This window comes from Alligator mississippiensis, chromosome 13 (assembly GCF_030867095.1).
Source record: "Alligator mississippiensis isolate rAllMis1 chromosome 13, rAllMis1, whole genome shotgun sequence".
NCBI lineage: Eukaryota > Metazoa > Chordata > Crocodylia > Alligatoridae > Alligator > Alligator mississippiensis.
Genome location: NC_081836.1, coordinates 6,607,038 through 6,619,642, shown reverse-complemented (window position 1 = coordinate 6,619,642; position 12,605 = coordinate 6,607,038). Strand labels below are relative to the sequence as shown.

At 40.7% G+C, this 12,605-nt stretch overlaps 1 protein-coding gene and 1 long non-coding RNA gene across 4 annotated transcripts in view; one reads left to right on the top strand and one right to left on the bottom strand.

Moving 5' to 3' along the window:
- Positions 1-12,605, top strand: part of PRDM2 (PR/SET domain 2) — a 109,662-nt gene that overhangs the window by 45,210 nt on the left and 51,847 nt on the right. For all 3 annotated transcript variants that reach the window (XR_009456171.1, XM_059716258.1, XM_059716259.1), the window contains exon 6: positions 2,540-2,666. Coding sequence is in view for 2 of the 3 variants with exons in the window: in XM_059716258.1 (XP_059572241.1) it covers positions 2,540-2,666 (127 nt within the window). In the remaining variant the exon portion in view is untranslated. The remainder of the gene's footprint in view (positions 1-2,539; positions 2,667-12,605) is intronic.
- Positions 536-2,526, bottom strand: LOC132244596 (uncharacterized). Its single transcript, XR_009456187.1, has 2 exons — positions 2,254-2,526; positions 536-732 (listed from the first exon to the last, which is right to left on the bottom strand). It is a non-coding gene; the product is annotated as an uncharacterized LOC132244596 (long non-coding RNA).

Sequence of the window (12,605 nt, the reverse complement as noted above, 5' to 3'; positions counted from 1 at the left end):
ATTTTTTGTGGCAGGTTTCCCACTTTGTCAATCTATTAGTTACCTGAATGGAAGGCCGAGTTACTATTTATGGCCCGATTTAACAGGTTAATCCTGTCTTAATTGTAATGTCTGATGGGCCTTGGATTCTCAGCGATAAATACTATTACTTTCTTGATTGTAAGAATTAACAGAATAATAGGATGTTCTGGAATTTAGCAATGGGGAGAAAATAGCACTGATATGCATACATTAAAATATAAAAATACTTATGTTAAAACAAGGGATGTTTTTAAACGTACTGCATGCTTTCCCCTTTCCATCAGAATGATGCAATTATTGCTCAGTTGAGGTGGAGTCTATTAAATACATTTCAATACTATTTATATAAATTGTTCCTTAACAAAGTTAACAACCTTTTACTTACACCAGAAATTTGAAACCTGAATCATAACAGTACTTCTGTTTGTTGAGGCTTGTTTTTTCAACAGACTTACACCAGTGCCAATTGTGCAAGTTGCTGCTTGTAGTAAAGGAATCCCATTTATCACGTACGTACTCAGAGTAATTTTACTTATTGCCATTCTTCCCAAACTAGTTTTCAAATACAGTGAGTTAAAAAAAAAATGAATAAAGCGTTACTCAGTCCAGTTCTTGTCAAGTCCGTTTGGAGTGGGCATGTAGCTTTGCAAACACTTTCCACACTACTCAGCTGAGCAGGATGCAGGACCATGAGCAGGACCTCAGGATTGGCTGTAGAGGGGAATAGGGAACCATGAGTGTGTTTTATTAACCAAAAAACCTGAGGGTTTTTTTTCTTTAGTTTTTTTTTTTTTTAGGAGAAATGATAATTTTAATGATGCTTGGTGATTTCTATCTTCCAGTCAGTTAGAGGCAAGATTAATTCTAGGCCTTTCCTCCCCCTTAAGTCATGAAGGATTGCTCAAACAGCATGGTTATAACATTGATGGCTCGCATGTGAATGTGTTCTTCTTTCTGGCCTGCAAGGGTATAAAGATAAGGACTCTCTTTGTGCAGCATTTTGAGATCTACTGACAAAAACTCAGTAAAAGAAGTCAGGTTTTATTTCTTAGAACTTCTCTGCTTTGGCTGAGGTGAAACTTGGAATAATAGTTTGAGATTTTTTTTTTTCTTTTAGGATTTAATTTTTAAAGTAATTACCTATTTCTGATAGCACATTTTTCAATCACAGAAAGGAGTGATTGGGGTCAAGAGAAAGAAAGGCATTTACTGTTTGTTCTCGCCTATGAGTGCAGTTGTTCACAACAATAGAAGTGTCTGAAAGATGTTGTTTTTCTTCTGAAAAATACGGGCACACAGATTCTTTTATTGGGCTAAAATTGGGGATGCACTACAAATGAAGGCCTTGATGGTTTTTAAGGTAAGGTGAAATAACCAAGTAAAGCATTGACTCAACTATTGATCAGCTTGGCAACAGTGCAGATAGATCAGAATATTAACCTGAATAAACCCGACTTGCTTTTTTTATTCCTTTTTCCTTTTGAATAAAAGGAAAGTGCGTGTAAGAACTTTATTAATAATATAACTGTCAAAAGTTGTTTGTTTAAACACGCAAATAAACCTCTTTTGGCATTTATATTATTAATAAAGTTATATATAAAAATAATTCCACTGTACCTAAGCGACTCTTTCTTCTGAGCCCTTTGCCTATAAACCTTATACCAGCGGTTCCCAATCTGTGTTACAGGTGCCACCAGTGCATTGCAGACAACCTGTCAGTGGTGTATGTTCGCAAATTTATTATAATTGTGAGACAAAAAATTGCTGGCGGTACTTAGGGTTGAACTGAAACATGTGCTGGCGGTACTTAGGGTTGTATGTTTTTCCATGGGAGGTGTGGAAGCTGGCAGAGTTTGGGGACGGCTGCCTTCCAGGCCGCGGCGAGCTGTCAGCTTGAACAGGGCACTGTTTTTGTTGTCGTGGATAGTCCGTACCCGATGGCTCCCCCGGCAGCTCGGTTTCGTCTGCACAAGGCTCCAGTCATTGCAGTTTAATGCAGCGACAAGAGGAAATTTAAAGCTGCATTAAACTCGACAATTTAAGCGAGTGCATGGCGGCAATCCCGTTCTCAAAACCTGTTCAGAAACAGCGTCGGACAGAAGCGCGTGCAGCCCTCCCCTCCACCCCCCCGGCACTTTCAGACCTGGTTTTAAAAAGCCCTTTCTTCAAAGCAGCGGAGGGGTGGGAAGCGGTGCTCGTTTCCCAGCTGCTGCCCTTGCCTCTCCTCCTTACCTTCCTCGGCACGAGCTGCCCGTGCTCCGCCGCCTCCGTCCCACTGCAGTCCTCCTTCCAGCAGAGGCGCGTGCAGCAAACGCGTCTCCCGGCGGCTGCAGGCGGGCGGGGAGGGCGCGGGGAGTTTTTTCTCTCTCTCCCTCTTCCTGTGGGCGAGCCCGAGCCCGAGCCCGAGCCCGAGCCAGGGGGGTCGGAAGTATGCGGCGGGCGCGGCGTGCAGCCGCTGGCGGCCCGGCCCGGCCCTAGGACCTGACCGCTGTCGCGCTTGTGTCTTTGCCCCGCGCAGCCCATCGAGCCGGGCCAGGAGCTGCTCGTCTGGTACAATGGGGAAGACAACGCCGAGATCGCCGCCGCGCTAGAGGAGGAGCGAGCCCAGCACCGCAGCAAGAGGCACTCGCCCAAAGCCAAGAAGGGTAAGAGCCGGCCGGGAGGGGAGGGGAAGGGAGGAGGCCGCGCCCGGGACTCAAACTTGCAAAGTTTTGCAGCCGCGGGGCGGGTGACCTTTCTTGGGCTGCCGGCCTGCTCCGCCCTGCCACAGCACAGGGCCCCGCCGCCGCTCCGCATTGTTTGCTCGCAACCCTGCGAGACAGCGAGAGGGAAAGGGGGAGACGGATCCGAGCAGGGGGGAGGGAGGGAAGTTGTTTGCGAGTTTAAAGGGGGGGGGACACCCCTTGCACAGGCATGCGGAGACTCTCGAGTTGGAGAGCAAAACAACCATTCAACTTCGTGGGTGGTTGGTTGGTTGCTGTTTTTTTTTAACTCGGTAGCTGGTGAAACTTGGGGGCTGGAGGGTGCTTTCGAAACCACCCCTGGCTTCTTGCAGCGTTCAGGTTTCTTTGGGGAGATGTGAGATCTTTTATTAGACCAACTCGATCCTTAGTGGAGGAAGGGAGGAGTTCCTGTGCGCTTTTAAGAGCACAAATCCGCATTTTTTCCGGCACAACCCCCCTTGGACAGGCATGGGGAGATCAAAACAAGCATTCGACTTCGGGTTTTTAAATCTATAACTTGAACCTTGGGGGAAAGGAGGGTGCTTTTGAAACCAGATGCAGGCTGTGGCTTCTTGCAGTGCTCATGTTCTTTGGGGAGAGGTGATTATTTAATTGTATTAAATCAACTCAAGCTTTGGGGGTGGGAAAAGTTCTTTGCAAGTGTGCAGGCACAACCCCCCTTCGATAGGCATTGGGAGACTCGGAGTTGGAGATCAAAACAAGCATTCAACTTTTGGGTGTTCACGGCCTTTTTGTTTTTTTAATCTGTAACTTTTGAAACTTGGGGGAAGGAGGGTGCTTTTGAAACCACACGGAGCCCGTGGCCTCTTGCAGTGTTCAGCAGACAAGGTTCTTTGGGTCGATCTTTTATTAGACCAACTGGATAGTTGGAAAAATGTGTTCTTTGCAAGCTTTCGGGGAATGTTCAGCTGATTTTTTTTTGTTTGTTTTTCATTTTGAATTAGTTGTCATCTGGCTGGAAGGTGAGGTTAGAGGTAAATATCTGCCCGTTGCAAATGTTAATCTCCAGCCGGCCCTTTTCGAAGGGATTAATGTGAGAGTAGTGTAGACCTCGCAGAGCAGATGCAAAGAGCAGCGTGGCTTTTTCAGGATTGCAGGGGGGTGCAATGCTCTTCCCTGCCTACAGTGAGTTCTTTTCAAATTGGGCCCATGACACTAAAAGGTTACAATGTTGTTTGGTAACACTTGGCTTTCCTTTTGAGTGTTAACATATTTTCCTGCCTTGCTGTTTGCAGCACAACACGGGATTGTCTCACTCTTTTTCATACTAAAAAAAACAAACCACAACACCATTTTGTGTGAGTGGAGTGGTTATTAAAATTATTTTGAGGTTGCAAGTTATTGTGTAAGGGAGTATCCATTGAGAAATAATTTTGTTTTACAAATGTAACGGTCATTTGAGCTGTCTTGTACAGTGAGTGAAAAATATGGAAGTTTTGTTTGATACATAATTTTTAGAACTGCTACTATAAAAAAAAATCAGATTTTGCAGCCTTAATTTGAGTTGCTGCTTTTGGCTAATTGTTTGGAAGGGAAGGAGAGGAGGTGAACAATTTTGAGGCAGCACAGAAATTGTGTGTGTAGGTGTAATATACACAAATCATTTTATATATATTTTTATACCTGCATAACTTGTTCACAGTTTCAAAAGCTCTATTTTCAAAATACTTCTGCAGCAGTCAGACTGAGGGACATAGATAGCTTTGTCACTGATGGTGTAGTTATTCTGGCTGAAATCACACTTCTGAAAAGCTATCCTGAATGTCACCATAAGAAATATGTAAAAAAAAAAATGTGTAGATAATATGCAAGTGTCTGTTTAACTCGAGGGAATGTACGGTACGTCCTGATCTTATTTCAAATGAATAAAAAAGAAAAGGGGATTTAAAAAAAAATTTTTACATGGAGTAACACACATAATATTAATTTTAAATTTAACAAGTTTAGGGCCTTACTTGATTAAAGCAGGATCAGAACTTCAGGGAGACATACCTTGCTCTTAATTCAGATTAATTTCAGATTAGAGGAAGAAAACACTGCTGAAAGGCAGTTTATTATCAATCTAAGCCTCAAATGTTTAGAGTTGTGATAAGTAGTAAAAGTCTGGAATTCAAGTCCTTCCTTTTATGAAAGTCCTAAAATACCAATTCAGCACATATTTGACAAGAGCAATTTGAGTCTACTAAGAGCTGATGTTTGCTTTTTACTAAACGTATGTTAACTTAAATCAAGTTTTGGAGTATGTTCACCTAAGAGGCTGTAACAAAAGCAGGTTCAAAGAATTTCATTTATTTTATGCATCAGAAAATCCAAGACTGAAACACGGGCAAGGCGATTCTTCATTATATTGAAATGCCTTAGTATAATTACATACCAGTCTTTAACTTATTTCACAGTTCTTGAAATTGTTGTTGTTTGGTAATGCTAACTGATGAGGATTTTTAACTGCTTGAATTTATAGAAATTTTAAGTTAGAAATAATTATTCAGTGAACCTCATCTGTACTGGAAATTTAAAAAACAAACAAAAAACTCCAATACATCCTAGGCCCTCAATACTTTAAAATCATAAGCAACACAGTGTTTATATGTACATGTCTATTTATACATATATGTCTATGTAAATAAATAAATATAAAATTGTGGAGTTTTGTGGTCTTCGGTCACTGAAAAGAAGTAGGCCAAAATTATAGGAAGGCATTGCCTTGAGGCATGATTAAAGCTTCATCCTCCATGTTTTAGAGGCTACAGCATATCTGGATGGATGGTAGGGACACCATGGCTTTCTGACCTTTGTATATTCAGAAGCTCTATTTTTTTGTTCCATGGATTTAATTGGGAAAAATATAGAGGATGAAAAAAGGTGCATGGTGTTAAATTTCATATATGTTATATGCAACACTGTTATTTGGAAATCAAGCTAATTTACCTGAATGTAACATGATATTTTTGCTTTCATTGGTAGTAACCATTATAGTTAATATTGTGGAACAGTTTTCATTATTACCTCCTCTTACATACACATTTAGCTTTTTGGAAACTATCTCTTGGATCTGAAAGTCTCCACACTTGATCTTAGTCCAGATATAAAGTTTTTATGGAAAATACAAGGAAATTTTGGTCATATATGTATGAATTCAAAAAGGGTGGAACATAATTTCCTTTTGGAAAAAATTCAATGCCACTTTTTTTTTGTAGATTTTTTCACTTTTTAAGATCCATGGTTTAATTGTCTGCAGATGAAAAACTTGTTAGCCAAACTGTCTGGTAAGCTTACTGGTTTTCCCCCAACTTCACATAGTTCTTAGGGGTTAGCTCCTTGGGAGAGTTGTGAAATTGAATTACCATTAGTCACCTGACCAGATTAGTAAATTCTCCTGCAAACATTTTTTTCTGACCTTCAGATTTTACTCCCCTTGTAGATCTTAAGAAATAACTCAAAGCATACAGTTTAAACAGTTATGAAGGACTACTTAAGGCAACAGTATGTCATGTTAAAATGCTACCATGAGTAGTCCTAATTTTTACCAGTATCTAATTATTCACTTCTCTAAAATGGATAGTTTTTATGTCTATATTTAATTAAACATTTCTGTTTGGGTTTTTAAAAGTTTAATGAATTTCTTCTACAAGATCTTTAGAGAAATGGACATTTAACAACTTGCAATAAAATTATTATTTCATCTTTTTTTTTTTTTTAAAACAACTGTTTACTTCAGAAAAGTTGTTTGTAAAACTTAGCCAGCAGGATTAATAGCCCCTCTGTTATCCGTGAAGGTCTGTTGTAGCCGAACCCTAGCACACACCTTTAATAAGTCTCTATTCAAACTTAAGTCTGTTGACTTAAAAAAATGGTTTCCTTTAATCTAAAAACTTTAATATGACATAGCACTTGCTTGCTTTGCAAAATTCAGATGACAGATGAGGATTAGTTAGCCAGCAGAAATGGAGACAATGCAAAAAGTAAGATTTGAAGTATGTTCTGCATTGATTCTTACTGGCCTCTCGGTCTGCCCTTTGTTCCAATGTTTGGGCTGGCTCCTGGTATTCTCCACTTGATTCTACTCTTTCCTATTGCCTTTGAAAACAAAAGGTCTAGTTTTATACTTGTTAAAACTGTACATCCTCTTTTCTTGCTGTCTCTTTACCAGTTACATCTACTCATGAAACCTAGTTTTTAGATCTTTGTCCTTAGACCTGTTCTAGAAAATGTTGCATCTTTTTACCTATGCAGACTGATAGCACTTGTCTCACCCATACCTCTTTAGGATGAAATACATAACTTACCATTGTTCCTAACATTTAATGTTAGCTTAGAAGTCACTGGGAACAGTTTCCCCAGATCAGTTAGTTCTTTATTTGCACCCAACTGCAATCCTGCACGTACAAAAGCTTTACTAATGTGGTATGTATATTTTAGTCTGGGAAAGAAAATTAATGGCTTAAGTGAAAAAGCTCTGAGCTTTCCTAGGTGATATTGAAGATAGTGCTCAGCCAAATGAAACGAATACGTAGCTCCTTCATAACATACAGCACATAGGAATACACAAGAACCATGTACTTAAGAGACAGTAAGTAATGCTGGGACAGTTTGTGTGAGCAGACCATTTCGCTGAGCCAACCTTGGACAGAAACATCCTCCAAAAGACATTGGATGCCTCTATCAAAATGTTATGCATTTCTGTCCTGTGAACCAAGGCTTGCGGAAAACTCTCTCAAGCCAAATAGTAGCATTACGTTCTTTTTGCTTTTGATTCCTTTTTTTTTTTTTTTTTTTTTTAAGGGGATCGAAAGCTGTCTGTTTAATAGTTCAGATTAGATTTTAACATCTCCATCAGTTGGGTAAATAGTCATTGCTTTGAAACCATGCAGTTGGCATTCGGGCTGGAAGGGGATTCATGGGAGTTGTCATTTGACTTCTACTTAGGTCAGATGGGTCACCTGGGCCTTTCAGCCCCAAATAACCCAAAACAGGTCCCTCTCAGTACTCGCCTTAAATAGTGCACTTAAACTGTACTGAACAGACATAGGTCTATGTTAGGTGCTTCAGAAACAGGGTCCCAGAAGAGTCTCTCCCCATTCTCGCTGCTGGGCCCCTGAGAGTTAACTTCTAACCAGGGCATTATTCTTTTCTCAGAGTAGAAGGCTCCTCTCTTTTATATTACGTTTTGCTCAGTGTATGTAGGCTTAATCATCTGACCACTCAGTGTCTCAGGTTATTAGTTACATTATTAGTTTGCTTTCTGTAAGGCCCTGGGTTAAATTAGAAACAGGCAGGTACTGTGGAGGGGAGAGATTTCCAGGGAAAATAGGAGAAGGAAGGAAGAACTCAGTGTAGTTGAAACAGAGAAAGAAAAAAGAAATGCACTGAAGGATAACACAGGAAAAGATTCGTTTGGGAAAGAGGAATTCTAGTGTGTACCGAAGAGTGAGTTGCTGTGACAGAAATGAGAGGCGTAGTCATGTAACACAGGCACACTAAATAAAAAGAAGATTGACAATATACTGCTAATGAATGCTGTACGTAACTTTTTTATTTCTTATAATTCGTATGGCTTGTAGCTTTGGAGGGGGCATACATACTGCACACACACTGCTAGACTTTTAATCAACAGGTACTGGGTGAATTTGTCAAGCCTTCAAGCCTGGGTTTGATGCTTAGCCTGTTCCAACATTTATACATTGCTAGTTTTGTTATACCAAGGGTTTAAGCTTTACTTATTTTACAAACTTGTTTTTATAGCATGCTTTGCTGTTAATTTTATTATTAAAGCTCTTTTGAAATGGGGCATTTATATTAGAACATGGGAGGTATACGCCCAAGTCTTCTGTTGCAGGTTACGAAGTGGGCACATGAGGTTAGTCAAGGAACATTTAAAATAATCTGCAATATCTTGAACCGGGAATTCTTTGGCAGATCAAAACTGATCCAAAATTCTGATTTGGTAGATCAAACTAGAAAGATCAGGCCAGTTTAATTAAATTACAGATTCTAATTTTGTTATGCTTTAATACTTCCCTACACTCCCACAACATAAAACTTGTTATAGTTGGTCCCTTTCTTCTGTGCCTGTGTCTATCCTGGTGGTGGTTTTCCCCACGCTGTGCTCTTTAGCTGTATTTATCTCTGCTGTGTTTCACTTAGCACTTTATCCAGGCAACCAGCCCCTGTGGCATAAGCTGTTCTATTGTCTGGCATGAAAACTATAAGTGAGTCTCCTTCTCCCCTCTCTGCAGAGTCAGGCTGGCAGACGAGAGCAGAGTATGTGATTTCGTTTTGACAGAGGTACAGTGCTTCCCTTACACTGCAGGCTGCAAAAAGAAACTTGAGTAGGAGTCTGTGATGATACCTGATGTCCTGTCTACATTACAAACTCAGCTGTGTCAGGTGACCCAGCTAAAGACAGTACCATAATTGAAGTATAGACAGGATATAATTATACCTCAAATCACGTTAAACTGCGCACTAGCTGTCCTCATAGTGATGTTCGTAGTATGCAGCTTTTATAGCACTGTCCCAACATCACTAATAATCTGTGCTGCGTAACTTGTCGTACAATAATTAACTCTTGTTGATATCTCTCTAACATAGTTCTCAACTGGTTTTAAAGAGGACCTGAAATGTAGTTTCCCTCAAAAATGTTGTCTATTTTGAGGCCACTTTTGAAGCAACTTGGATTAATTATAGCTTGAATAGTTATAGTATCTTTATATAAGGCTGCCTTTGACAGTCATCCTTGTGCTACTGCTTTAGAGAACTAAAAGTAACTCTGTTTTAAAAGTTGCATTGGATATCCCCTGTGTACATGGGTTTTTCACATAGAAACAGGAGAAAAATGGGAACATACCGTTGCAAAGCTCACAAACTGACCGAGAAAGTAGTTTTTAGTTTCGTCTTAAAGCTCGCTGTATTTCAGTTTGATATTGATCTTATTTTAAGGTTTGAAGTTGTAGATGAGACTTTATGTAAATAACTACTAATTTGAATAGCAGCTATTGAAAATAACATGTTGTTTCTTTATTAGACAACCACATTTTTTCTCCATGAGTTAACTTCCCGTTCAGGATTAATAATCACGAGCGTTGGGGTAGAATGGAATATCAACATAGTTGATCAGATTTTTGTCATGAAGAAACTTTTATAACTCCAGCTGTGTTTAACATGTCACAGAAGAAAAATTTAAAATTACAAAAGGATGGTGTTAGTTGCTTTTTTGGATGTCCTGTGATTCCCCCCCCCCCCCCCCCCCCCCCCCCCCCCGATGATGTGGAAACTTTCATTTCATGAGACTCTCAGTGTTGTTTTGCTCCAGCAGTGCAGGTTTATTAAACATTCAAACATATCGCTGTAACCTGCTTACAAAGTGCAAGCCTTGATTAACATTTTGAAGCAAATCAATGATAGAAATCATGACCAAATTGATTGTCCACAAGTATTCTTTTTTATTTGAAAATTTTTTTTTTTTTTTTGTTAGAATAACTTTAAGAACACCACCTCAGAAGGAAGAATTTTTTTAAGAGATTTTAGTCCTAGATATAAAAGAGAAAATAAGTTTTTGGGTGAAATCCTGATGGAGAAAAAATGAAATTATTTTTTAAAGAGGGCTTTGAAAACTGGTTAAGTTTATAAGGGTTCACCTGCTTGATCCTACTTTTATTGCAGTGGGATCCTATTATGTGAAATAACTCAGCTGGATGGTATTACCAGTCACTTTCCACTGGCTCATTCCAACAATTGGAAAAAATCTTAGATAACGTCTAATAACGTGGCTCAGACTTTTAGCCAGAGTACCATTGGCAAAATTTAGAGGCAATACCTAATAGAGTCCTACTTTTCTTCTTTCTTAGCTCTCAGATAATTTGAAGTGGTGGGGGGTTGGCACGTCTATTAGAAGGCTGCCTTTGGCCTTGTCCAGGGATTGTATATTGTATAATAAACTCTGTCTTGTAGATGTCTGATAAATTGGAAGTCCTGTTGGCTGTAGGAGTGAGCTTTGCTCTCATTCCTGCATCAGTTTTGCAGATAAGGAAGTTCTGCTATTTTACATCTCCACTTGGATTTTCTTTCCCAATAAATGCCTCCAGTTCTTTCTGATGCTGCTGCCCTGAGCTTCCCTAAGCATTGGAAGGAAGTTGGCATGATTCATTTCTGCTTCCCTGCTGCCTGCATGGTTCAGAACAGCAGATGACAAGGCTTAACTTTTAGGAACAAAAGATACCTGCATCTTAAAATAAAAACATTTATTATATATAAATTCTCTAAGATTATGAAAGTGACTCCCTTCAGACATGGGAGCCCAGAATAAGCTCCAGAGTATGTGAGAATTCATCATTTTACTATATAATCCAGTCATTGCCAACCTTTTTGCTCAGTGGGCTGGATGAGCAGCGCCCTGTTCAGATCTGGCTGATGGTCCCAATCTGGTGCCTGGGGCAGGTGCAGTGGGGCTGAGGATGGGCAGGGGGCAGCCCAGCACTGATCCAACTGCACAGGGGAAGGGAGCTTGGTCCGGACAAGGCAGGGGTGTAGCCCAGCCCCAAACAAACCAGACCTGGGGGAAGGAGGCATGGCCCGTCCCCAGCCTAGCTCTGCAGAGGGAAGTGGGGCATGGCCTGGCCCAGCTCTGGCCATGCCGGGTGGGAGGATGTGGCCCGTCTCCAACCCACTGCCTGGGGCTTGGGAATTTTGGCAGTGAGGGAGTGTGGTGGTATCAGTTGCCACTGCTCCCCTGCCACCAAATTTACTGACCTATGCAGAGCCCCGTGGACCAGATGCCATGGCTCTGCAGGCTGCATTTGGTCCACAGGCTGGAATAATCTGTTTAAATGTTCTCCATTTTTAATTCATTGAGGTCCTTATCAGGTTTACGGTATTGTTTGAAAATGTATTCTGTACAGGTGTGGAAGATGCCTGTGCGTGACTTCTTTTATTGTGGAGAAGCTGTTGCACATCAGCTTCCACGTGGCTCTTAACAGAGTGGGACCTTGATCTAGTGGCAAGGAGACCAAGACAACTGGGGATCTCATTGTGCTGCGCCTTCATGCACCTTCACAGCCTTTGAGATTCTACCGTCTTCTGCCTGCTCTGCCGTTGAGGACTTGTAGACCCACAGCTGGGGGCTGGCCAGGCTTATTATAGTGGCAACCTGTACTCACCATATCATAGTACCATCAAAAGATATATGTGGCTTTTCAGGAGGGAAACCATTGCCATCTGCTGTCTTCACCACATCCTGGTGGTGCTGTCATTGCTTGGTCCACAACTGCTTATTCATCAGAGTTCCCCCTACTTACTTCACAGCTAACCTTCCCTGAAGGTCATGGCTCTGTTCACCACCTGTGGACATGCTGGGTATCAGTACAGCTCTGCCCCTCAGTGTATTATGTATTACATATGTTATTCTTTAATTGGAAGCTTCCTGGCTTTAGTATTATAATAAGTGAATGTGAAGGAGGATGTGATTGACTGACTTTCTCACTCTTTTCCTTTTGTTCACTTGCATCATGTCACTACTTATCTCCTCTGTCATCCTTTTAAGCTCTCCTCTTCCCATGTGTCTAATAATTTTCAGTGCCCTTTTCAAGACCTTTCTGATTTGTGCTGTATCCCCTTGGAAGTACTTAAACAAGAGTAGTCAAGATGAGGCCATGAAACCTGGCATCACCTTTGTTGCTTTTGATCCTTATTGCAGGTTGGGCACACATTTTCTTTGGATTGTTCATAAGGACACTTCGTTTTTTATTATTCTTAATTGTAAATTCGGCTTGTCTATATGCACAGTTGAATTAGTCTGGTTTAAAGAATGATGTTAAAGCAGCACTAAGGTCGGGTACAGGTGCT